The sequence below is a fragment of the Nuphar pumila genome, chromosome 12 (genome assembly GCF_984573655.1).
Source record: "Nuphar pumila chromosome 12, dmNupPumi1.hap1.1, whole genome shotgun sequence".
Lineage (NCBI taxonomy): Eukaryota > Viridiplantae > Streptophyta > Magnoliopsida > Nymphaeales > Nymphaeaceae > Nuphar > Nuphar pumila.
Window position 1 is genome coordinate 20137402 of NC_143260.1, and position 27394 is coordinate 20164795.

General features: G+C 40.6%; 2 protein-coding genes across 3 annotated transcripts in view; one reads left to right on the top strand and one right to left on the bottom strand.

The window, feature by feature from the left end:
* LOC149820229 (uncharacterized) overlaps positions 1-19253 on the bottom strand; it is a 37280-nt gene extending 18027 nt beyond the window's left edge. The window contains exons 1-7 of one of the 2 annotated variants that reach the window (XM_089983787.1): positions 17794-19253; positions 10634-11290; positions 6692-7076; positions 4866-6331; positions 4542-4655; positions 3729-3883; positions 2824-2944 (exon numbers count right to left, since the gene is read on the bottom strand). In XM_089983787.1, coding sequence (XP_089839913.1) covers positions 2899-2944; positions 3729-3883; positions 4542-4655; positions 4866-6331; positions 6692-7076; positions 10634-11095 — 2628 coding nt within the window. In that variant the 5' untranslated portion in view covers positions 11096-11290; positions 17794-19253 and the 3' untranslated portion in view covers positions 2824-2898. Of the gene's footprint in view, positions 1-2823; positions 2945-3728; positions 3884-4541; positions 4656-4865; positions 6332-6691; positions 7077-10633; positions 11798-17793 lie in introns of those variants that run through there. The other variant, XM_089983788.1, reaches the window with a different exon arrangement.
* Positions 19254-20990: 1737 nt separating this feature from the next.
* The window catches only part of LOC149820230 (threonine--tRNA ligase, mitochondrial 1-like), a 74482-nt gene continuing 68078 nt past the window's right edge, over positions 20991-27394 (top strand). The window contains exons 1-4 of the mRNA XM_089983789.1: positions 20991-21324; positions 22321-22432; positions 26809-26934; positions 27244-27303. Of these exons, the coding sequence (XP_089839915.1) occupies positions 21011-21324; positions 22321-22432; positions 26809-26934; positions 27244-27303 (612 nt within the window). The 5' untranslated portion in view covers positions 20991-21010. The remainder of the gene's footprint in view (positions 21325-22320; positions 22433-26808; positions 26935-27243; positions 27304-27394) is intronic.

Sequence of the window (27394 nt, forward strand, 5' to 3'; positions counted from 1 at the left end):
AATGGGTGCAACGCCTACCTTCTTACGTATCTCCTCGTTCCGAATCTTATCTTTTATTGTATTTCCACACATCCATCTCAGCATACGCATCTCAGCTACACTCATTTTTTGAATATGATGTCTCTTGGCAGCCCAACATTCCGTACCATATAGTAAAGCGGGCCTAATAGTCGTCCTATAAAACTTTCCCTTCAACCGCAATGGCATTCTACGATCGCACAACACTCCAGTTGCACTCTTCCATTTCATCCACCCAACCTTTATCCTATGATTTACATCTCCATCAATTTCTCCATACTTTTGAATGATAGATCCCAAATATTTGAAAGAATCATCCACCGGTATTTCTTGCTCACCAAGCTTCACTACACTCCCATCTCTATTTCGTTGCTTACTAAATTGACATTCCATGTATTTTGTCTTACTCTTACTCAACTTAAAACCTCTTGCTTCCAATGTTTGTCTCCATAATTCTAACTTAGCATTAACCCCAGCTTTAGACTCATCAATCAAAACAATATCATCAGCAAACAACATACACCACGTCACATTTTCTTGAATTAATCTCGTAAGCTCATCCATCACTATAGCAAATAGGAAAGGGCTTAAAGTAGATCCTTGATGTAACCCAACCGTTATAGGAAAATTGGTTGTCACCCCTCCACAAGTGCGAACATTGGTTACTACTCCTTCATACATATCTTTAATTATAATATTCTATATTTCAGTTATATATTATATATTTTGTGTTTCAGTTATTATAATATGTATAGTATATATATTATGTGTTTGTGTGTTTCATTTATATATATATATATATATATATATACATGCATACATATTTGGGTACATAATTCATATATAAGGCTTTAATTATCATGAACTATCAGTAGTTCAATTGTGACCTATGACATTTTAGTATGACCTAATATCGTTGAGGCTTTAATTGTGTTTAAATTATGTAGTTGCCTATTATTTACATTGTCAGATGACTCAGTTCTCTGTTGTATGGTTTGCTTATTCAATTGTTAATTTTTTTCTTATTTGTCTATTGCTTATTTTATGTCTATTGTTGTTAATTTTTTATATACATGATTTTATTTTTTGTATATTTTTTATTCACATTGTTAGTTGTATGGTTTGTTTATTTAATTTTTCATTTATTCTTAAATTTTTTGAGCAGGTTATCAATTGCATGGTTTGTTTATTTTTCTTGTTCATTTCTTCTTATTTGTCTATTGCTTATTTTATGTCTATTGTTAATTTTTTTGTGTACATGATTTTATTTTTTGTATATTGTTCATTCACATTGTTAGTTGTATTGTTTGTTTATTTAATTGTTCATTTATTCTTAATTTTTTGAGCAGGTTATTTAATATAATTGCTTTACAGTGTTTGATGACGTGTTTTGGCTATTGCTTATTGTTGATTGATTTTATATTGTATACATGTTTGTTATTAATTTTAGCAGTTTGTTTACATATTTTGTGTATTTTAAAAAAAAAATTGGGATAGTTTAGTCCACCTAATTTTGCCTAGGCCCTTCCTAGTCTTTTAGGGACTCACTGCCTAGGGGCCTAGCGCCTTTGACAACTAAGTTTCCTGTTGAATATCTTGGTGTGCATAAAGTTTATCAGGTTGGTCACGAGTCAGGCTATGTCACACGGACTAAGCTAGGGAGGTGCCGCACCCGAGTCGACACGCCCCGACACGAGTGCGGACACGGGTGCGGCTTCGGACTCGGCCCGAACTCGGTCAACGCCGAGTCAAACTCGGTCAACGAGTTGAGGCCGAGTCCATCCACATTTTGGACTCGGTCAACTTTGACCGAGTCCAAAAATATCCATTTTTAAGACAAAAGACAAAAAAATCATTTTTTATATATCTTTTTTTTTAATATATAACCAGACTGTGCAATGCAGTTGCACAGTCACTACACACAGTCTGTGATTGTGCACAGTCTGTGTGACTGTGCACAATCTGTGTGACTGTGCACAGTCTGCACAGTCACAGACTGCATTGCACAGTCTGTCTGACTGTGCACAGTGTGCCCAGTCACATACTGCATTGCACATTGCACAGTCTGTGCAACTATTAACGTATAAAGTTTAAACATTTGAATAATTGAATGTCAAAACTGAACAGATGTGAATGCTATAGTAAAGGGGTCATTTCAAAAATTGGACCAGATTATGGACCATTTCACAAGGTCATAGTTTAAAGTTTTTTTTCTTTAACCATGGCTCATAGATGTGTTTACCTTAATTTTAATTGTTTACTAGAATTATTGTTATATATATAGCTGAGTCCCCGTGTCCAAAATTTTTGAAATTGCGCCGCACCCGCACCCATGTGACATAGGAGTCAGGTGAGCAAATCCGAGCCTGATTGAAATTGGGTCTGGCCCGGCCCCACAATTATCAGGTTGGGCTCTTGGCGGCTTCAAATTTTGTCGATCAGCTGAGCCCTTGCAGGTGTTATCAGTCTGACCCAATGTCCACCCTAAGCATAGTAGCTACATATTGCACCATCAAAGAGATATATATATATATAAGAGAGAGAGAGGGGGATCAAAATTACCAAAAGACACAAAATATACAAAACAAAGGCAAAAGATTGAAGGCCACAAAACCAAATAAAGAGAACAATTATTTACGATATTTACACTATAACCTTGTATCATCAATGCCCCACTTTTAAAACATCAAACAATCACAAGACTAAATTTCAAGTACACAGAAAAACACTAGAAACTTGGTGATAATAACTTCTACGCTAACAGCATGAAAACAAGACAAACAAAAAGAAAATAAATTGAAGTACCTTATAGTCAGATGTGATCAAAACTTCATAGTCAAAAGGAATTGAGTCAAACACATAGAAGACAACAAATCACTGTTATCTAAAAGGCTGGAAAAGTCCCATTGGTTCATCATAAAACCACCTGTAAGCAAATGAAAATTTAGATAAGATGCTATATATGTAAGATAACCTAGGAAGCTAAGTTTCAACAATGGAAAAAGCAAAGCAGCCAGCCTGCAAACATAAAACATCATCTCCAATCAAAAGGTTAAACAGAAAATTAATTTTTGCAACAGCTCATCAAGACCAATCGAAAATGGAGAAATGTGAACTAGTTATTTGAGATAGAAGCTGTGGTAGCCCCCTCTAGGACTGCCCAGATCACAAAAGTGAATGAAAAGTTGGATGTTTGGATAAAAAGGCATGTACTGTACATGAAAATTGAATGTAAACATGCAAAAGAAAAGAGAACAAAAAAACACCAGCGGCTAATGATTACATCTTCAAAAATACATGTAAATGGAATAAGAAAATGTGGAATGGACAATATTATTGACAAATATAAGTGAATATACCAAATATTATTAAGCTAAACATATTATATGAAACTAACACCAAAAGGCCTAAAATAAAATTAAAAAAAAACAATCACAAGCATGACCACATGCTTTATTCATTACTTGCTCCCAAAGTTGATTGGACAAGAACGTTAATGCAACAAAAAATAAAGTAGGTTTGTTTCACATGCTTAAGCAATTATGTATAAACTATAAACCCTTTTTATTAGATGCATGTTTAGTGCATTTGAGTCAACTTATGAATGCTTTCAATATATATCTCACATCTATGTAGAATGAAGCAGTCAATTAATTATTAATTCACAATTGCAAGAAATATTATGAAAGAGGCATCACAATGACACGTACTTGCAAAGAAGAACTGGTCCCAAAGTTTTACTGGATTCTGATCCTAATTGGGTTCCACTTTGCCTTTCTTGTCTATACTTGCTTGCAGGCAGTATACGGCATGGACCTTGAATTAGGTGCAGAAGTACATTGCTTGTGTGATTAGATTCATAGACCTGTGTAAAACATGGAAATTAACAACTTGCTGGAATTGAACAATTAAGCCCAATAAATAAATGAAGTTGATAACTGTTAAAATAAAATAAATGAAATAAAAAACCTGAACCAAACATTGGCAATGGATAAAAATACGAGATAGCAGCATAGTTACCAAAAATCAAAATGGATACGAGAAGCAATGTGTGAGGCAGAAGTGGGGAAACGAGTGCTAAAAAAGTAGTATGAAGCAGGAAGCTGGATACTGTTGTAAAGTGATTATAAAAGCCATGAAAAATGAAAAGGGAACACACAAACAGATAAAAAATACATGAACACAAGTATAAAATCCTATAAAACCAGCCTATCCAAAAAAATTACATAAAACCATGTTAACTTGTTATAAAAAATATTATTTTTTAATATGAAAAACATAGAAAGTTAGGGAAAAGCGAGTGGGAAGTGACAAGAAGCAAGAAGGAAATGTTAAGGGAGTGAAAGGGAATCGATTTCAAAAACGAGGAGGAAGAGGGTTTCCCACAAAGGGAAGCGGGTTTGCCGAAGCTTCCCCTCCTTTCTAGGAAGCGAGGAGTTTTCCGCTTCTGAAGCGAGCTTCCCCAGTATATACCAAACATGAAGCATTTCAAGGTGAAAAGTATGGCAGTCAGGGTTACAAACCTCGTTCTCTTCAGGAGTACAAGGCCGGCCAACCATCTCCGGTAGGTCACCAGGAGAGTAGCACCTATTCACAAGTGCCCATCTTGTTCCATTTGTATTATCCTCCGACAGAACCTGTAGTAGAAAATGTGTTTTGAGAATTTGTCCAGTGATCCAAGCCAGCAGCTGCAAGATGATTTATATTTATGGCATGCCTATGCCACGAACAGAAAACTAGAAATGAAATACAACAGCAGAAAACAGTGTGCTTATAATTACTGCCAAACCACAGTCGAAATATTATCATGCAATTTAACTTAGAAATATGGGAAATCAGGAGATAACCTCAAGTTTTGCAATATAAGGTGCGATGTTCGGATCTTCAGAGTGAAAAAAAGCATGATCCTGCAGCTTGTAAACTATTTCATTAACACAACAAGCCTGGTAGTAAGTTTTTTCATATAGAACCTGCACTCTGTTACCCACCCAACTAACATTGCTAAACCCCTCTGTCAGAAATTTACTGCAATCTACAGGCCCATTTTCACTCTCCATGGCCCCACCAACTGAATGAGAAATATCTTGATCTTCTTGACTAATCACTCCACCAATACTGTCCTTATGAGAATCTTGTAAGATAGTTGATCCATTTATCCCTGCCTGTGTGGTGCGGCCATTTTCAAGAAAGGGACTTGCAGAAACTCCAAGATAAACTCTTGCATGGGGCATTCCATTGGGTTGGGCTTGATTTGAAGGTTCAAGGCCATCATGGGGACTAGTATCGGATTGTTGAAGTGGACAAGGATCTTCAGGTCTAATGTTTTTGACTGGAACAAATTCATCATTAACAGTTGAATGCCCAACCTGGCTTTGAGCTACGGTGTCATCTTTCGTCTGCAACTTTTCCGATTCTGGAATAGAACAAGAATTAACTGGGTCAACCTTTTTTTTTATCACATTTGTATTAGTAGGCTGCTTTTCCCCATTTCCCATTTCAATTGGGGCATTAAAAAGGTGAGAGGCAGAAGTTTCAATATTCAAAGTCCTTGCATGTGCAGTGATGTCTTCATCAATACTGCCTTTAGTAGTATGGATATGGTTCACCAAAGTAGCACCTCCATTGGTTGCTAATTTCTGCTGATTGAACATTCCATCACCGCTTCCCGTTTTGTTCTCCTCAGAGGATTGTACTCTATTGGCATTTGATGGTTTTGGCACATTAGCAGTTCTACCAACACGTCCATATTTAAGTGGTAATGGCTTTCCATTATTTGAAATCAAGCACTTGGGGCAATGCCACTCACCGTGAGGAATGCCTTTCTGGTTGTACGCATGAAGGCATTTCACATGGACACCCTTCTCACAAGCATCACATACAAGCAAACTTCCAACATCTGTAATAGTAACTTTACATATTTGGCAAGTGAGAGGAGCATTCATGTATGCAATTGAAGGTGGTGACCACTCAGGATGTTTATGAATTCCATGCTGTAAAATTTTCTGAATGTCTTGGGCAATATCATTGTGGTTAGCATGAGTTGATAAATGTCCCACTGAATTGGCAACTTGAGCAGACTGATGCATAATATGAGGACCACGTGATGCATCTTGTCTAAGCATTTCAGAATTCTTAACATCAGGTGGTTGAGAAGACGATAGTAATATAACATCCTTATGTGTTTCCTGATCCACTGTTAAGGCATTAATTGGGCTTTTGATTCCTTGATAAACTTTATCTTGTGGAGCAAAAGAGAGTTGTGAAGAGGACAAACCAGGAAAAGTGCCTAACACTTGATCACTGGCAGAGGCTGCTGTATTTTAAAAAAAAAGGAAAAAGAAGAGAGAAATAAGAGGAGAAACAAAAAACAACAATGTGAAACAGAATAAACACTTGAACACGGGCTGGCAAAAAGAAGACTACTACAAAAATGTCAAATGCAGAAGAAAAAATCAGCAATAGCTACAATATGCCAGGTTTTCATCTAAATGCCAAGGCAAGAAGAAAGAAAATCAGCAAAAGATTGCAGAGCTTCAAGTAATTTATCACAGCACAAAGATTCAGGAGATAAATAAGTAAATACATCAAAAAATCAGTTACTTGCATTGTCAAACAAAGTAGACCCCACACATCAATACACCATATGATGGAGCAGAGGAGACGTCAAACAAACCTTTTACAGATTCAGCAGAATATAACATTTCATCAGAACATGCCTCTGATTTAAAATGCTTCAGTGTTGTTACTGGCAACGTAAATCGAGAAGGTTCCACTTCTGATGGATTTCCGGACAACGACTCCAGAGTAATTCGAGGTGCTTCATTGTTTCGTAAATGGCTGTGACCTGTAGATGCTGGCACTAACCTAGAAGCTTGGTTCATAGGTGTGACAGGTTGCAAACCCATCAAAGATGGTGCCATGGAATTCAGATTGAAAGGTGAGACTTTGAGATTTGCATCGGTCGTACTCTGGCCATGAATGTTTGAAAGGAAGCCAACATGTTGTATCTGAGAAGAATAAGTTGCTGACTTTGATGCAAATTCCCTTGATTCTTCTATCTGCTAGACAACAAGAAATACCAATTTAAACATTATAAGGAACTTGAGAAGAAAAAAAAACTATGAATTGTACATAAAAGCGAATATAATAATGGTTCTATCAAAGAGAACATGATGATGTATGATTTTCTTATATTGGAAAGAACATTTTCAGCTCTACTGCTTTGACTTGCTCTGCTAAATGAATTATCTAAAAGAACATTGAGTTTAGCAGTGAATACACACCCTTTGTGCTATAAAGAAGTTATAAAAAATAGGTTGTTAGTTATGACTTATTCATGAATCTAATTGAATCAAACCAACCAAGGAAGTGCAGTACCCATGCATAAAACCCATGTCCTAGAAAGCATGATTCCCAAACAAGCCCCAAAAGTGCCTTCCCTCCAGCTTTCAAAGCAACACCCCAGGATATATAGTTTCTAGCAACCACTGTGTAATCTAAAATAATGAGATATATAAATTTTACCTTGCTGGGTATTACATTACCTAGCAAAATGAGCAATATATGGGCAGGATTGATGCCAGCATCAGGTTTTCTACATAAAAACAGAAACCAGCTAGATGACCCAAACACGACCCCAGTCTAATTCAAATATGACCAAGACATGGTAAGACCCAACAAGGCTGATCGGAGTACGCAAACTAACTCTACCTTTGACCCCAAAAAAAATATATGGGACAGAATCTGACACCCACGTTTACCCTTATCACCACAACTAGGGTTAATAAATGAGACGAACGAACGGAGTACAGGTTGTTCAAGCTCAGCTCATTTACCAATAGGCCCAGCAAGGGTCCATGCAAGCCGAGCTCGAGCCCAGTCTAAGCCAGGTGAGTCAAGCTTGAGCCCAGTCTAAGCCAAGTGAGTCAAGCCCGAGCTGGCTCATGTAAAATAAATGTACGTGCCAACTCTGGAATTCAAAAAGCCACCTCTGTTACAAACCAAGCAATCCCGTTGAAAATCACCTATGTTACCAGGACACGCCACTTTAGGTGATGTACCCATGTCAACACAGGTATGGGTACCGGACACGCCATTTTGCATGTCCTATATTATATTATATTATATATTTTCAGTATATAATATATATTTTCAGTAAATAATATATTATATTCAGTTTATTTTGTATTTATGTGATATTTAATATATTTACATATATATAGTTGTGTCCCCGCACCCACATTTTTTGGAATTGCCGTGTCGTACCCTCCGCACTCGTACCGAGGTGACATAGAAAATCACTTTATTTATAAATTATGTGTATATTATATATATTCCATTTATATGAGCTCATACAAACCCAGACGAGATGAATAGCCTATGCTTGTGCTCAACTTGTTTGTGTTAACCGAGCAGATGATGGCTTGGTTCGCCATTTACACAAACCGACCACGAAACAGTCGGGGACGAGCCGAACTGAGCAGATCCATGAGCTGCTCAGTTCATTTACCAGCCCTAACCACAACACACTTTGAGCAAGGGAAAGAAATAGTTCGTGACGCATAGCAAATGAATATTTAAATAAGAAAAAATACCTGGTTAATGTATTGTCAAAGAGAAAATAAATTGTTAGCATGAAGTCAAGCTAAGTAGATCAAACTAAAGACAAGTATTTCGCTAGTCCTTGATGTTTTGATATGCTAGCACTTAACCATGGGAAATTTTCTAGGACTATGCAAAAGCATTTGAAAAAACAGTAGGTAAGAGGACGACCGACAGCAGCATTCCATCACCAGTTTCAATCTGATATCCTTTTGGAAACTGTTCAAAGAGGCCAAGAGTCAGATAGTGCAGATGTCATAGATCCAAACTTCTCCCATGTATCTAACATGACCATGACTTGGATGCTGCTAAGGATATGGTAACGTTTCATTTCTCTCAAATAGTCAACCATCTTCAGTGATCTATTACATGATATGTATTTGTTAGCTACCCTTTTCAAGAACTGTCCACTTTAGAGAGCAATTTCCTACTGAATGCTAGTAATGCAAGCTTTCTAGCCTCATAAACATATGTGCATTAAGTATCAATATGTGCAAATATTTTTGACATTAACACATACACTTTTTTAAAATGCTTCAAAAGCATCCATATTAGCCATAGATTTAAAACTATTCTGTTAAGTCTTTATATCAAATTCTATTTATTTATTTATATGCATTCTGTTTGATATTTAAGATGCATAAGTGTAATAGTTTAGGATGGGCAATACTGTCTACAAGCATGTTAGCATTACAATGAAAACCACTGTGTTCCCCTTTTAAGCACAAGTTATTAGTTTACAACCCTAATTAGAAAATAGAAAAGCAGGATTTCCTCATTTTCTTGTTATTATTCACTTTTCTGGATAACTTCTTAGTGTCTTCTTGTTTTTATGAGAAAAAATCAAATGGAAAGTCTTACAATACTTTCCCTGCCTGCATTATTTTGAATAGACTTTTCTACTTTATTAAACTTTTAAGCTACCTGTTTTCTTACCTACTGAATTGAGAGTATACACAATAGTTACATTGCCAAGCCATCCAAGTTACAACTTGAAGTTGGCCAAGTCAATTTTGACTTTCAGGTTACCTTATCAGGTCGTGCAACATATGTTTCACCCTAAGACATTCTCATGAACATATAACCATTTTATTTAAACGAACTGACCAGTAAAAATATTTGACACTTTCCTCTTAAATTTTTGTTTGTGCAGCTTATCAGGGTGTGTTCAAGAACATTGCAGATGGACTTCCATGTGGTGTGAGTCCCTCACCTGCATCATTTCTCTCATTTGAATTATTTCAGAATAGTATAATCAACCCAATAACTACCTAATAAGTAGAGAGTATTGGGATGGAGGTGGTGGCAAGACCAGCAGAGTTCTCTTGTTGACAGAAATCACATTTCACCTCTTCCATAGAACAGTGGTTTTATCTGGGCCCTCTGTTGAATTCCTTTTTCCAATCAAGGAAGAGGTTCCAGCACACGCCCTAAAGAAAATGTACAAAAAAGAAGTATCCTATGCAGGTTGGGAAGAATTAAATGTCATCTTTGAGCTAGATGAATTCCATACAAAGCAACTCTAACTAAAGAGCAGAGTTGTTCAAAAGTTCTTTTCCCAATTCTAGCAAGTCTGCCAGTTGAAACGCCTCCACATGTATCCCTGTCTATGCTGCCAGTACCACCCTGCCACTTTTGGTATCAGCAAAAAAAATACTAAATTCATAACATTTACGAAAACTATCTAAAACATATGAACTGACATTGCAGTTCAGTGCCCACTTATTGTATCAGCAAAACCCAAAAAAATTATGATAACCATCTAAATCATACGAAACTGCCATTTGCAGTTCATCCAACTTCATTTGTGGCTCCATAAACAAATCAATAAGAAGCAAAACGGTTGTCTCCAACTGTATATCAAACCAATACTCAAATTCGACATCAAAATAACATGAAATGGGGTTAATACCGAGATGAATCTGGGTTATACGAAGGAAATAAGCAAAGAAAATTTCGGATATTAAGTACGTCAAATAAAAAAAACAATTGGGAGATTGGAGAAAAGGTGGACCTTTCTCATAGTGAGCCGCAGCTTCTCTGCGATAGACGGCCTCGGCCGAGCAAACTCCTTTCGATCGTTCACCATGTTGAGATCAAAATCTTCTACCAAAACACCAAAGTCATCCTTCGAAAGAAGCTCTCTCGGAGGCAAACTTTCGCACAAGGAAGCCAGCTTCCTCCTCGCCTCTGCCATAAGCTCCCTCTCCACATCCGCCGGGCCCCTCCCGCCTCTCATCCGACCCATCGCAGCCAAAACAACCACGATCTCCGCAACCCGCTTCATGTACCCATCAAAATCACCGGACGGCTCGGAGCCCCCAGAAACCTTCGGCTTCTTCCCAGGTCGATCTGCAGATTCCTCGTCTCCTCCGTCGACCACTTTCCCAATCATCGTCGATGCATCCTCTACCTTCACCGGATCCATCCCCGCCGCCTCCGTCTTCATCGAATACATAACCGCCTCTTCTTCCATTCACCACAATTCCCCTCAGATCTCGGCAACGATGTTCGAGAGCAAGCAAAATTCAACGCTACAGACACTGTCTAAGGTCGAAATCGATCCAAACTCGTTCCTCAAAACGAAATCTTCACAGGACGGAAAGAAGGCAACAGCGTGCAGGAATCCAAGAGGGGGAAATCGAAAGAGACCCCCCATGACCACGAAACCCTAGAAGCGCGGAGAGAAGGTGAGAGGCTAGAGAGTGGAAGCAGGGAAAAGAAGAGAGGGGAGAGGAGGGAAGATTTTGAGAAGAACGATTTGAAAAACAATACAAAATAAAAGAAATATGAGAGAGTGAGAGTTGGGAACTTGGGATGGTGTCGTTTGGTGACCCTTCCCGTTTTGAGCCAAAACTCAAAGAGCTCTCTCTCTCTCTCTCTCTGATGCGTTTCTCCCCTTTTCTAATATTGAATGCCATGTCGCAAATATCGACGATATTTGGAAAAATATCGTCATTTAGAGCTATTATGAAAGGCAGATATAATACTGAAAAAGATATATTTTCAAAATTATTGTTTCTTTTGAAAATAGTACGCTTTTATGTGATATTGACATGATAAAAACATTTTTCTTGTTTTTTTTTGTATTATCAACATATATATTTTACATGGCTCAATATATATGTGTGAGTTTTCCGAGAAAAGACAGTCTTCAAAATATCTATTTTTTATGGCGGCATAGTCTTCAAATTCTGCATCTCAAATATGACGTTTTCTTATAAAATATTTTTGTTTCAAGGGCAGCCCTCACCCTGACAAGAACATCTTAACATTTTTTCAACCCAAATTTCTCTTATCATACAAACAAGAGAAAATGTTCTATATAACAAAAAAAGATTGATTGTAAAAACCTCTAATAGGCAAAATTTCCTTTTTTGGGATGATTTTTTTCCACTTTCAAATATGCCCTTAATATTTCTTTGTTAGATAGCACAACATAATTGTCTATTAGGCAGTGTTTGAAACATTCTAATTTCAAGGACTAATGCATCTGCTTGAATTTTGAGATCCAAGGATCTTTCCCTTAACGTTATGAATATACAGACTTGTTACTAGAGAAGCCAAAAGATTCATTTGGTATGTAGTTTTTGCATCTGAATGTAAACCTAAAGATCATTTGGTAGAGATGCCTCCAATTTTTAACATTAAGAAAATCATATTTTTATATAAAAACCACGCAATCCAAAGTAGATTTCCTAGTAAATGTACCAAACTGAATGCCTTAGTGGGGTCAACTTGGCCAAATAAAATGCAGAATCTCTAAATAACATAACAAAGTGACTATATGAAAATATAAAATCATAGTGGTTATTTGTAAGAGAGAAAACAAAAGATTGGCCACTCCATGCAATAAACAAATTGGACAGCCTTGTTTTTTTTAAAGGAAACTGTGAACTCTGTTAAACTTGCTTTTTGAAACTTAAAAGCATTAAACTTTTACAAACAAAGCTGGCCAACCAGGTATTTGCATGTTGAAATTGTAGCTATATATATATATATAGAGAGAGAGAGAGAAGAACATTTATCATTCAGCATTACCAAAATACATCCAACCCAATATCGGATGAGAGAGGAACATAAGAGTAAGACAGCCACCATCTAGATGGTGACTGTGCACAGTTTAGAGTACAAGTAGATCCAAACCCCCGTCTCTACTATGTAATTTAAGAGTCAGATACACATCAAACATAACCCGCTGACGTAGCCTTCCAAAATTAAATTTGATGCCCCTGAAAAAGATATCGTTTCTTTCGGTCCATATCACCCACCATGCTGAAAACCATCATACCCGCCACAATAATCTCCCTTTTTTTTTGTTTCATAAACTCATGGAACCAAACAAGAGGTCCCGAATAACAGAACTTGAACGCGTTTGAACCGGCGGTGCACCCCAAGTTTGAAAGAATAGGTCTAATACTACCGGGCAAAACCAAAATAGGTGAGTCGTGTCCTCTACCGCCTTCTCGCAAAGAACACACATGCTTGGAAACTGAAGCCCCCGTTTCCTGACATTAATCTGGGTTTGAACACGATCCAGAGCCACTAACCACGCCAATGCCTTTGCCCTTGGAGCGGGCCCCTTACCCCATATACAATCAATGGAAAACCAATCTATCCCGGATGGCAACAACGAATAGTAAACTTGCTTAATTGAGAACCTATCTCCGCTTGCCATGGCCCAATGAAGCCACGGGCGACCATGGCCAGGCCTAAGATCCCTGTCACTGAAGGAACGAAGTGTTTTCCGCCACTCCAACCAGATGGACGAATGACACACTGAACTGGGCGTCGAAAGAAGGAAGTCAGGTAAATTACCATATTTTTCCCTAACAAACGTAGCCCAAGAAGATGAAGATGTGGAAGCGACCCAAGCCCACTTTAAGACTAACACGATGCTCCTCTTTCTCAGAGCCGGAATCTCCAAGCTGCCTCGCTGCTTCGAGAGAACGATCTGCTGCCAAGAAACAAGTGGGTACTTTTTTTGAGACGCATTCCCAGACCAAAGAAAGTGCGAAAGCAAACGGTTAATCGTTCGTTCTACTGTCGGCGGTATAATGGACATGCTCATACGAAAATCTGGTAATCTGGCCAAAACACGGCGAATGAGCGTCAATCGTCCCGCAAAGAATAAATATCGGGCCTTCCAAGACTGCAATCTCCCTTGCACCCGCTCTATAGTAGACGTCCAAGACGAAGTTCTCGACGGCAGCAGTGAGTGCAATGATAGACCCAAGAAATTAACAGGAAGGTCGGATATCGGGCAGTTGAAGATCCTTGCAGCAGCCGATTGGAGGAGAGGGTCAGCATTGAGTAAGACCAGAGCGCACTTGCTCTCGTTCAGGCGAAGGCCAGAAATTGCAGCGAATATTTTAATAATGAAGCACAACCTAGACATTTGATTAACATTCGCATGACCAAATATTAAAGTATTATCTGCATATTGAATTTTGTGACCAACAAAACCAGGAATGCCCAACGGATTCAAGAAGCCTGTTTATTTTGCCATTTTCATGGGAATAGGTAAACCATCTGCCGCGATATTAAAAAAGATGGGGGCTAGGGGACAACCTGTCGCATGGCTCTAGCCAACTTGAATTTTTCCCCTCTCATTCCGTTGATGCACACCGACGACACTGATTTCGTGACCAGCTCCTTAACCCATGCAATAAACCGGTTGTCGAACCCCATATTTGTTAGAGATTCAAACAAAAAATCTCATGCCAGACTATCATAAGCCTTGTGAAAATCCAATTTTAACAAGAAGTACGGTGCTTCAGTCGACTGTAAAGAGTGAAGAAGCTCAGTTGCACAAATAAATGACCCTTGCACACTTCGACCTGGAATAAAAGCCCCCTGATTCGGAGAGACAAATTGATCAATGACAGCGCGCAACCGGTTAGCCAACACCTTAGATATAATGCGCTACAAAGCGCCCATCACCGAAATCGGCCTGAAGTTGGATATGTCTGACACCCCATGCCTTTTAGGAATCAAAGAAATGACTGCCACATGGTATGGTTTAGGCAGCCTGGCATTACGATAAAATTCATCGAACAACTGGACCAGGTCGGCTTTAACAATTGGCCAAAAAGCTTTGAAGAAGTCTACGTGAAAACCATCAATGCCTGGGGCCTTCCATCTTGAGAGGCTGCTAATAGCATCTGAAATCTCAGCTTCGGTGAATCTAGACTGCAGAGGAACATATTGGTTTGCCGCCAACCGCTTATACCCCATATCGCCGATGACCCCCCCAACGCCTACGTGAGTCGAATACAACCTAGAGAAATAAGAAGTAATAGCTGGCAGGCAATTATGCTGATCAAACTGGCATCCATCGATCTCAATCAAGAGGAACCTGTTCTTTCTGTACTTATTTGATGCATTCATATGAAAAAAATCATGTATTATCATCACCATTTGCCAACCATGCAACTCTGACCCTCAATTTCCATCTAAGCTCATCTCGCGCTCTCCATTCTGCAACGAGGGCAGAGAGAGCAACGATACGCTCCTGCAATTGAAGCACTTGACCCTCCGACACACCAACAAAATCGACCTGACGTTGGGCCAAGGAGGAGAGCTCAGCTTCCCACTGACCGATGAACCTAAACTTGTTCAAGTTGTTAACGCTGAGTCATTCCTTAATACGATGCCGAAGACGAAGAAGCTTTGCATGGATGCGGATGGCCACCCAAGATCCTGAAATCGGTTGAGCCCACGATTGACCAACCAGCTGCTGAAATTCTGGCATACGAACCCACCATTCCTCAAAGGAGAACCTGCGACACGCTTTAAAGCCTGCGCCCCAAGAAACAATTAGTTGTCCATGATCGGACATGGTCCGCGGCATCAGGCAGGCAGTGACATCCGGTACTGCGTGAAATAGATCTGGCGAGAGAAAAACACGATCTAGTATCCGTAAGCAAGGGTGAGACCTCATATTTGACCACGAGAATTGCTCCCCCACATGAAGTACCGAGTACAGTTGGTTCCGCTGAACAAACTACTTAAACCCCCTAATAGAGGAGTTGAGAAGAACCGGTAGACTAGAATCCTGCGTAGACAATAGGCAATTAAAATCTCCTCCTAAGCACTGAAGAGCTCCAAAGGTAACCAAAACTCGGTCCAATTCAGCCCAAAAAGTTGGTCGCGAGGACGACACAACAGGACCATACACAAAGGTGAAGACGACATCTTGTAGCGACGGTAACACGTTTGCACAAAGAGAGATGGAATAGAGACCAATATCCACTATTGTCGCCTTAAGAGAAGCTTTCCAAAGAAGCAAGATGCCTCCAGCAAACCCAACGGTCGGTTTAAAAGCATATGCTGCACTTCTCTATAAGTAAGACGCCACTGATAACAAAATATCTTCCATTTTGGTTTCACAAATTGTAACGATGTTCGGACTTTCATATCTAATCCAATTTACTAAAAACAATCGCTTACGAGAGCAATTCATGCCCCTAATATTCCAAATACACATCTTCATGATAAGAAATCAGGGAGCACCCTAGTGCGCCTTTGCCTAACTGAGCGTCGCACTGAGCTTGATCCATCTTTTTGAAACTGGGCTTGCGAACGGGCCAATGATTTCGCTCTACGAAGGCTATTTGCAACCCTGTCCGCCGATTGTACTCGAGAAACAATCTGCTGCTGGATCGAAGAAAGCTGCCCGGGTGAAATCTGCACTCCTAATGCCCGCGTAGCCTCGGCGAAGGACATACCCCAAATGACGAACCTATCCTCGACCCCCTCTGCCCCACACTCCGAACGAAACAAATCTAAGCAAGGTTGTGGATGCACAGGTTGCGAGCAAGAGACCTCTGAGATCCCCTGAACAGGTGCTCCGAGAACGTCCACGGGACAACCTCCGTCTTGATCGGGCAGGCAGTACGTTGAACACAAAAATTGAGTTGGTTGCGACATGCAAGGAGAAATTGAGACCACGCAGGTAAAACCAAAATAATACATCGGGGTAGACCCCATGCAAACCAGAATGCCTTTATGGGGTAGGAATCTCGACAAGATACGATGGGTAGAATCGGTAGAACAAAAGATTTCACGATCATAAAAAAAAGAACGATCCCCGGATCCATCATGGTCGATAGATGCAGCACACCTCTCGGAAGCAAGATTGTGCTGGCGACTCAATAATCAAGGAGGCAAACCAGATGAACGTACGATGGATGTACGAACAGAGCCCAAAAGTTTCTCCATGCAAGTTGACCCACACTCCATCCCGAGAACAGACGTTCTCATTAACTCGTTAGGGCGAATGTGACAGTTAGCCGACTGATAAGGACGCTTCTCGATGGCTGCTTCGATATACGAGCGAAAGAACTGCGGTGAACGATCGGCCTTGGGGAACGAACATACGACATCAGAAATCTTCAACGGTACCCAGAGCGATCCGATCTTAACCGCCGAAAATGGAGAGGTGCCTGCCTCCAAAGCACACACTTGCACCACATCACAGAAAGATATACCAGGTTTACAAGTAGCAGGTACCCGTTGCCTGGCCTGTGGTGAAGTTTTCGACATACGAGACTCACCGGCTAGACAAACAATACGTTGAATTCTCGAACTATCTGAGCCACACCTATGACAAAAAACTCTCGAACGAAAATTGCGATTGGAACACACATTACACCACCAGTCTCCCGGCTTTGCCCGACCCACATCGGCCCGTCGCCTAAGGTTACAACAAGATGGTTGCCACGTCGGCCTAACCAACTTCCACCCCTCTAGTACATCCTTGTTAGAGCACGGTCGAAAAAAAGGAGCACTGAGCGACCCCTGAATCCCATTGTCTTCAAGAGCTTCTCTGCGAAGGGACTTAACAAACCCCCGAACGTCAGCTAAATCAAACGCTCGTCGACGCACGCCGCAGACCAGGAACCCGACTAATGATGTGAAGAATCCCTGAGACAACCTGAAAGGGACCCTAATGGGAGCCCCCCACTTACGGAGCGACACCGCCAAGGCCCAAGCATTAATCCCATCCGCCAACTCTCGGAGAGCCTCTCTGTTGCGAGAAACCGAACGACGACACGAGATACTCCAAAAACGATTGTGCCCCCATGACTTGTCTCTCATCTTCAGCAAGAGAGAGAGAGAGAGAGAGAGAGAGAGAGAGAGAGAGAGAGAGAGAGAGAGAGAGAGACTTACCGTCTCCTTCAACGAGACCTTTGCAGGGAAGGTGGAAGGCCAATCTGAAGGCTGGAGACGCGAAACTGCTCCTCCAGGACTGGAACGGGGAGTTTAGCTAGGCTGCGTGGGCTATCTCTGATCTCAGCGACAACCCATATAGTTTGGGGAGTGCAGACTATGCAGAACGCGGGAGGGACTCAGTTGGCTGAGCTCTGCCACAGATAGTAGGGGCTGTCGCAGATTACTACCGCTGGGGGGCCAACGTTGGAGATGGTGAAGGCTGCTGCTGGGGCCGACGGCGGTCGAAAGAGGCTAAAGATGGGCGCTGACGACGGAGGCCGCAGAAGGCTGCCTGATGTCCAACGATGGAAAAAATGGCAGACCTCAGACGCCGACGATGGCTCAACGACCAGATTTTTCCGAGGGAGAGAGCGTTGGTGAGAGGCGCCGGTCGGAGAGAGGGGCAGGTCACAGAGGATGCCTGCCGAAGAGAGGAGCAGGTCACAGAAAACGCCGGCGGAGGAGAGGCAGGAAACTCAGGAGCGTCGTCAGGCCGTCGGATGGGCGAAGGGTTGAGACCGCAGAGAGCGGAGGCAAAGAGGAGGCTTCCAGAGCTATGGAGCTCAGATCAGAGAGAGAGAGAGATAGAGTGCCGATGGGAGGGGAAGGCCGACGACAACAATGGGGGTGCGACAGTGGCAGTTGTTGCGATTGTGGGAAAACAAAGGGGGGGGGGTACAATGGCCGACGGTGAGGCTCGGGTAGTGGCTCTTGCAATCAGGTAGGTGGTGGGTGTTGAAGGCCAGGGAAGATTCAGGCGACAGGCATGACAGAAGGCATTAGAGAACTGGTCGGACCAAAAGACGTCGCTCTCCTCGAGCTTGAGAGCAGAGGAGTCAGGGTCGGGTTGCTTCAATAGCCGAGGAAGCGAATGGCGGAGAAGACAGGGTCGGGTTGCTTCAATAGCCCAAGGAAGCGAAGGCGGAGGAGTCGGGTTCGCCGGAGAGCCAGTCCGAGAGACAGAGATTCAAAAGAGCCCTGGTGAGACTGGTGGACGGCGGGAGTGGGAGGGGATCTGGAGAATCGACAGCGTGGTGGTGGTGCTCGACGTCTCAGGGGAAGAACAGGCGGCGGCGTGGTGGTGCTTGACGTCTCAGGCGGCGGCGTGAGGAAGGAGAAGGTAAGCTCAAAAACGGAGGACCGAACCAGGGCTTTGGGATGGGAGTGAGAGAGAGAGAGAGTTGTTGAGAGGAATCGGAAGACGGGAGTCTTTGGAATGGGAGTGAGCGAGAGCGACGACGCCGAGCTGAGCGAATATGAGCCGACCGAGAGATTTTGGGGAGGTTGAGCAAATTTTGCCCTCTGGTGTTGGCCGGAGTGAGATTTGGGGAGGTTCTGAGAGCCGGAGGGATGGGATGAAGACCGAAAATGAGAAAAGAGCAAAAGACGCGAGATTACAGGGATGAGAGGGGGGATTCTTTTTTTGTTAAAGAGAGAGAGAGAGAGAGAGAGAGAGAGAGAGAGAGACCTATGTGACCTGAGTCACATGCGACGACTATACCTGGTAAAAAAGCCATATATCTTGTTCTCTTTTCTTGTCTTTTAAGTTTTTGTCTACAATTTACAAAATATAAACAATCGGAAATTCTGAAAAAAGTATAACTTACAATCAGTGAAATCAAGGGCAAAAACAAACAAAATGAGTGCAGACAATATAAAATAGCACTCAGTTATTTAACATCACTTGAAGCATATTAATTTGGGATATAATCACTTTCATTTGCTCGTATTTTTATAATTTAATATTTGAAAGAAAAATTAACTTTAAAAATATAATTTAATTATATACAAGCTTAATTTTGGTGATGAGTCATGATTTGTTTATTAAATACTCCAATGATCACAATTTGTTGAGAAAGGGACTGACTAAAGTTGACTTTTTTTTATCTAGTTAATTATGAATGATCAAATTTCTTATGTCACACTAAACACCTAAAATCCTATATAACCCCCCAAAAAGATGGAAAAATGAACAAAAATCAACCGTAAGAACCTCTATACCTTGAAAGCCAAAGTACTATCCTATGGGACCTTTAGTAATAGTGAAAAGGAATCAAGATCCACTAAAACCAACCCAAAAAGGCAATGACCAAAGATGAAACCAAAGTAGACATGCATTAACACATCTGTGTGCTCCAATCCTCTAATATCTATGACTGGACAGAGCCAGAGCCAGCCATTTTCTACTCTCCACAACAAATGATCTATCCAATGACAGGAGAGAGAAGAAGAAGAAGAGGAGGAGGAGAGAGAGAGAGAAGAAATTTCCCACTACCAATTAGACTGGTTGAATTTTTGGTCATCGGACGGCAGCCGTCAGCCACCACTAGTGTAGGAACTCAGTTACCGTGGGAAGTAGTGTGACAAATATCACGAAATTTAAGAAAAATATTGCAAAAATTTAACGAGAAATTACCTAGAAGTTTTAAATGGCAATTTCTCCTCATATTTTCAAGATATCACAGTCTTTTCTTGATAACATAAACAATGCGTTCTATACGAGATGTTTATGTTTTTAACAACTATTTTGTCGGAAAAAATGTATTCTGCATTTGTACTTCTTCATAAATATTTATTTTTGTAAAATTTTAATTTGTTCATTGTTGTGGATATTTTGACAAAAGCAAGCACGAGATTTTTAAAAAATTTATATTTATCGCTAGTTTTTGACTGCCGATATTATTCCGTTTTAAACTTTTGTCATTAAGGTAGGAAGGAAGAGAAGAGGTAGAGGGTAAAGGCTTTGTTTGGGCTCTACCAACGGGGGCTCCGCTTATCTGGTAGGAGCAGCTAGTGGACGTCACCTTGTGTTGGGACGTTGCAAGTTAGGGGTCTGCCTAACCCCAGCCTGCCTTTAAAAAAAAAAAAAATTTGGGCTCGACTGATCAGCCAGCCAATTTATTTAAAAAGTTGTGAAGAATGCTATTCTCAGGAACTGCATTTACTTGTTCAATCGAAGAATCTAATTCTTGAGAGGAATGAGAATGTCATTCCGTTCCTACAAAGCGAAAACAAACAGAGGATCGAGGATTTGCAGGGATTTGGATTCCAAATCCACACAATTCCACGAATACAAACAAAAGCATCATTCTGGTGGGACCCACAAACTCCACTCTAACCCCCACCCTTGAACCCTTGCTAGGCATTAATAGGAGGGGCGCCCTTCTCTTCCCCTATGAGTTTCCCACTCAACGCTCTCCCTCGCTTGGTCTCCTTCCCTCAGCGACTCCGCGCCATCTTCATCCTCGCTTCCCTTCCCTTCTCTTCATTCCCTTCTTCTGCTTCCTCTCCTCCTCCTCCTCCTTCTTCCTTCGTCGACTCTGTTGATAACAGACGTGCGGTCGAGGGGGAGATGGGGGAAAGCAGCGGCAGGGAGAGAAGGGACGAAGCCTACCTCGACGCCGTCCTGCAGAAGAGGATCCGCATATTCGAGAGCATCAAAGCCAAGCAGATTTCGGATCGCCAGAAGATCGGCGGAGAACTCATCAAGTAAGTTGGGGAATTCGCTGAAAGAGACGGGTTTTTTTGGGGCGCCTTCTTTGTTCCTGATTGAGCTTTGATTTCGGTTGAACTTGTTCAGGGAGTTTCTTTTTTCTATTTTTTTCTTTTGCTGTTTTGGTAGTTGGGTTCTTCTTCTTTTGGTCTTGAAAGGGAGAAGTTGGTATTCCGTGGAATTGGATGGGTAGAGATAGAATGATTTGCGATTGTGCCTGTGAATTTTGTTCTGTTACTTGGGGAGTGTTTGGATGGACCCACATGTCTGGAAATGCTGAATAAGTTGGGAAATTGCACTGTACTTCACAATGCAAACTTCCAACTTGCCCTGCTTTTTGGGATGAACAGGACACATTAAAACGCACCGTTCGGGGGCTTTTTGGAAGTACCGATATATGAAATTGTGGGATAAGTTTGGAAAGCTGTAATGTGATCTACAATGCAAACCTCCAACTTATCCAGTTTTATTTGTGAGTTGATTCATCCAAACAAACGATTAGGCGGGTGCTTGGCTTCATAATTATCTAGAAGTGCGGGATTAGTTGGAAAATTTTATTGGTGTTCCATAATGCAGCACCGAAGTTAATCTTAGTTTCTGGATAAGTGGTTGCATCCCGACACCCTTCTTGCTTGCCGTTTATGCATTTGAGCATTTCTATGACATTGGTGTTGAGTATTTTATGAGTGGTAATATGAGAGAATGGAGATGGTATTGGTGGAAGCTGAATTTCTGCTGTATGTGAGGTTTGGATCTGGATGGAGGATTGGTTGAGATAAAATTCACACATTTCTTGAATTGGAAACAAGAAAGAAAAGATTTTAATTAATGAGTAGGTTGGCACATGGGGACTACTACTGCCACTAGTTAGTTACTTTTTTAACAGATTTGGAGCTGCTTTTATTAGATAAATCAAGTTAAGTTTTTTGCATGCTTGCTTGCCCTTATGATTCTAAGAAGATTTAATATCCTATTCCCGTATTTCTGTTCAGAATAACATTGCCTGATGGCAATGTCAAGGAAGGAAAGAAGTGGCTGACATCACCCATGGACATTGCAAAGGAAATTTCAAAGGGCTTAGCTTCAAGTGCTTTGATATCCAAGGTCAGATTGCCAGCTCTTAAATGAATCATTCCTGATTCATACTGACATTCTTTAAGCTTTTGCTTCTAACTGCATCAGTCGTTGAATTGAGAGTTTCCTAGTTCACGAAGGGTCTTACAGTGTTTGACTAAACAGCTTACAGTGTTTATGTTGTGCTTATGAAGCAGTTTTTGATCCTTTTCTTTGAGGAAAATATTTCTAGGCTTGCATCATTGTTATTAAAACCGCACCTTGATACTCACCCCTTTGTGCCTTGCCTCGAAGCAAGGCAGATTATGCTTCGAGGCTTAACATAAAACTCAAGGGACATGAGGCTTGTTGTGCCTCATGTACCTTGAAGTGCCTCATGTACCTTGAAGCACATGCGTCAAGTTGAAGAGGTAAACAATTTTGGTGACATCTGGTCGCTTATCGATGACCTTAGGCTGTTGAGTGTTGAAATATTTTGGATAGAGGTTATTTTTCTTTCTGGTTGTTAAAATGAAAAATCGTATAAAAAAATTCGATCTTATGTTAGTCTTAACTTTCACTGCTATACTCTCTTTGCATGTGTGTTTTTAGTTTCCTTTCTTTCCTCCCACCTGAATGCACTATTGACCTTTGTTAATATTTATTCTTTTCTCTTCATTTTTATTTTCTAGTTTTCTTTTTCTTCTACATAAACTTGGTTGTTTGAATTGGGCTTCCCTCCTCTCCCATTGGCTGGGTTTGTGTGGAGGGATCACCCACCTTACCTTCCTACTATCAGGATGGAAAACCAGAGATTTTGGTGCCAGGTTGTCTCTAGGGGACCAATCTTCCACATATCAAGGAGTAGTTGGGCTTTGGGAGAACAATCAAGTACCTTGGCTCCTAGTTTATGCTCCAATTCCAATAAGAAAAGATGGATTTTACAGAATTGATAGAAGATAGTTGTTATTAAGCCGTATTCCTCCATTGACAACAAATGTTTCCACTTGTTGCCTCCCTTTTCCGGTCTACTATTATCTATCCTTGAGGAACAAAAACAGCAAGCCTAAAATGATCCGACAACAAATCGTCATAGTAGATGATCAATTAGCAGTTATACATCGTCAGCCTTGAATGAATCAATCAATCAGGGGCTCCATCCCATATTTCTTTTTCATAATTTTTGTTCCTCTTTTTTAAATTGTGTACATGTATACACAAACCATTGTTACCAATATTGGTGATATTTTGAAAATATGGGGAAATTATCATTTTTTTTTGCAACAGCTGAAAATAACATGAAATGTCACAACATCGATGTATTCATTTAGTACTAGTTTATTTGGTAGGAAGCATATTTTGGATCATGTTTTTTTTTGGATGCAAACATGTGATTTTTCAAGTCATGAGATTATGCACATTGTGAGGTTTTGGTTTTTGAAGATCTTAATGAGAAAAACCTAGATGCACATCATGATCACATGATTCAAAACTTGTTTTCTACTAAGCAATGTATGTAGATCATATCTCACAAAAGGTGTGGGTGCACTTTAACACCTTATTGTTTCCCTCCCATTTTTCTTTTTCATATTTTTGTTCTTATTCTTTAAATTGTGTACATGTATACACAAACCATATTTACCAATATTGGCGATATCATTTTTTTTTGCAACAGCTGAAAATAACATGAAAAGTTCACAATGTCGATGTATTCATCCTAGTTTATTTGGTAGGAACCATATCTTGGAGCATGTTTTTTCGCTTGTAAGCATATGATTTTTCAAGTCATGAGATTATGGTACATTACGAGGTTTTGATTTTTGAAGATCTGAATGAGAAAAACTTAGGTCCACATCATGATCACATGATTCAAAACTTGTTTTCTGCTAAGCAATGTATGTAGATCATATCTATAGGGTTTGATCAACACAAAAGGAAATAATAGAGAAATCATAGTTTCTACTATGCAGGTAGACTTTGACACCTTATCGTTAATATATATATATAAATATATATAAAAGTGGTAGCTGCTAACCACTTTTCTAGCTAACCAGGCTTTTGAAGGGTTTTTTCCCATGTTTGCCTTAAATCTGACCGTTAGATGTGTTCAACATGATCAATTTACTAGGAAATGACACTTGGATCATGTTTTTTTTCAATAAAAAAATGATTTTCTAAGTCTTGGATATTTATGAAAATCTTAGTCCATCGATTTTTAAACCTTATAAAAACTTACCTGCGCATCGGAATTGGATGATCCAAGAGTCGATTCCTACAAAATCAAGCACATAGAACACGTCTGTACATTCAGATTTAGGGAAAACATGGAAAAACCCCTTCAAAAGGCCGGTTAGCTAGAAAAGTGGTTAGCAGCTACCAGCTTCTCTCTCTCTCTCTATATATATATATGCATGAATTTGTATTACTGCCAGCTGCATCAGTGCAAATGGGTGCACAAACCAATGAATATGGTTGGATGAAAAAAAAGTGTAAACACGAGGTAACCATTGCATACAAAAATTGAAGTGTTGGTTGATTTGCAGGTGGGTCCACATGAATGCCGGTTCACAAGAACCAATCACTCTATGTATGTGTGTGTGTGTGTGTGTTTTGATACATATCGGCTAGCTCGTGAGGTGCTAATTTTAAATACTTGAGTGTGTGGGGTGTATGGGAGCTAAACTATGTCACATGGGTGCGGGTGCGGTACTTTCAAAAACCTTGGTGTGGGGGTGCGGCAAAAAAATAAAATAAAATAAAATAATATATATATATATATATATCTATATCTATATCTATATATATAAGGGGGGTCCGCGGGTCCCGCTGCGCGGTCAGCGGGTTATAGGGGGGGCAGCGCCCCCCAAGATTTTTTTTTTAAAAATTTCCGCAGCCCATTTCATAGGGCAAATAAAAAAAAAATCCAAAAAATGGACCAAAATGACCCTGGGTGCATTGACTGTACCCAGGGTCGGGTTGACCGCACCGGGTGCCGCACCCGCGTCGCGTCGATGCGGGTGCGGCACCTGACGCGACACGGGTGCGGCACCTGTCTGGCCGAATCCCTGTGACATAGGAGCTAAAGAGTTAATTGTGGGTAGTTTGGTCATTAAGGAACCAATTAGGGAGACATTGGGGTTGGACATCCTATTTAAGGCTCTTGTAATAAGTTTCCATGCAATGAGAAGAATAGTGTTCCTAGAGGACTCCTCCGCTTCGGAGGGACTGTACGCCGTCACCTACTGTATGCCCAGACACCGCTGGCTGGCCTTGTTCTGCTGCACAGACCCCTGCGATTGCAGGCACACAGGTGCACCACTGCCACATGCATTCCCTCCAGCCAGGGTGCCGTATGTACACTTTGGGCACTGGTACCTCCCCTGCCACATGTGCACACTTTGTTGTGTGCAGGCCCTTCCCCACGCCTCTGCGCACCTTGTGCCATGTGCCATCTCCCTTTTTGACAGACCAGCATCCCGTGACACGCCAGCATTCTGCTTGCCATGCTGTCACACCTGCGCAAGCCCATCTCTTACCTGTCGTGCGTGCATGGCCTGTGTACCCTTGTCCTTGGATCATCTGATGTGCCCCTACTTAGGCAGATACACTCACCATTTGGGGCCTCTCACACACCACTAAGGCAGTGTGTCAATCTGTATATTCATGTGTGGGTGCCTATGTGTGCATGCGTGTGCATGTAAGTCCGTGTGTCTGTGTTTGTGCATATGCTGTAATGAAGTAAGCGGAAGTTCAAGAACAAGAGCCACAAAGGGCATACAATAGCACAAATACAATGTACACAAGCACAAGTCCACTAGGGGACAATACAAAGCGCCAACAAGGGCTAACAAGAGAGCACAAGAATATAAAAAATAGTCTCTTATTGAACAAATGCTTAAGCACAAAGCATTAAGAAATAAGGGGGGGAACACACCCCTATATATACAACAAAAAAAGGAGAAGAAAGGGCCATTGCGAGCTCCCGATAGAGTGGTTTGGAGCTCCCAACGGTTATATTTCTGACCGTTGGGAGCCCCAACGACTCTATGGTCATTTTGACCATAGAGCCCCCCAAGGGCTTCTACAAAATTACATATTAGAAAAACAGAAAATAAAATAAGAGAAAAATAACTGTTTAATTAAACAGTTTTATTACATATGTGAAATGACAAGAATGCCTCTATAGGGCATTTACCTATATAACTAAATATATGTATATATGTATGTATATATGGATATATACATACATGTATACTTATATTTTAATGTATGCATGCATGCACGAGTGTGTGTGTGTGTGTGTGTGCATGTTTATGTGAATTTTCAATTAATGTGTTAAGTTTCTGTATACTGTACGTTATGCATGTGTGTGTGTGGGGGTGTGTGTACTCTGAAATTGACATGTGTTAAATTTCTGTATATTGTAGGTAAATGGGACACTCTGGGACATGACAAGACCACTCGAGGGTGACTGTCAGTTGGAGTTGTTTAAATTTGATTCCAATGAAGGGCGTGATACATTTTGGCATTCTAGTGCCCACATCCTCGGAGAGGTGAGATGTTTGAATATCTGTGTGTGTATATTATTCTGTAATATGAATATCAGCTTGTCTACATAGCCATCAGCTGTTCTTTTTTATTATATTTGTAATCTTTCATGGTTGTTGTTGAGCACTGGAGTCTGGAAGTTGTTTTACAAGCATTTGCTTTTCTGGTTTTCATTCTCTGAAGAGGTTCAAATGTTTTCATGTTTTTATTTGCCAAACTCTATTATGTTATGTTTTCATTGTCAGTGAGTACTTGCTTCCATCTTTATAAAGTTTGTTAGCCTTTTGACTGAAACGGTTGTCCTTAAATGGCAGTCAATTGAAAGGGAATATGGATGCAAGTTATGCATTGGACCCTGTACAACAAGAGGAGAGGTAACTTTCTGTTCATTTTTATCATGCCAGAATAATTTAAGCTTCAGACGTTCTACTAATGTATTAAAAACCAAATTATTTAATAAAAAAG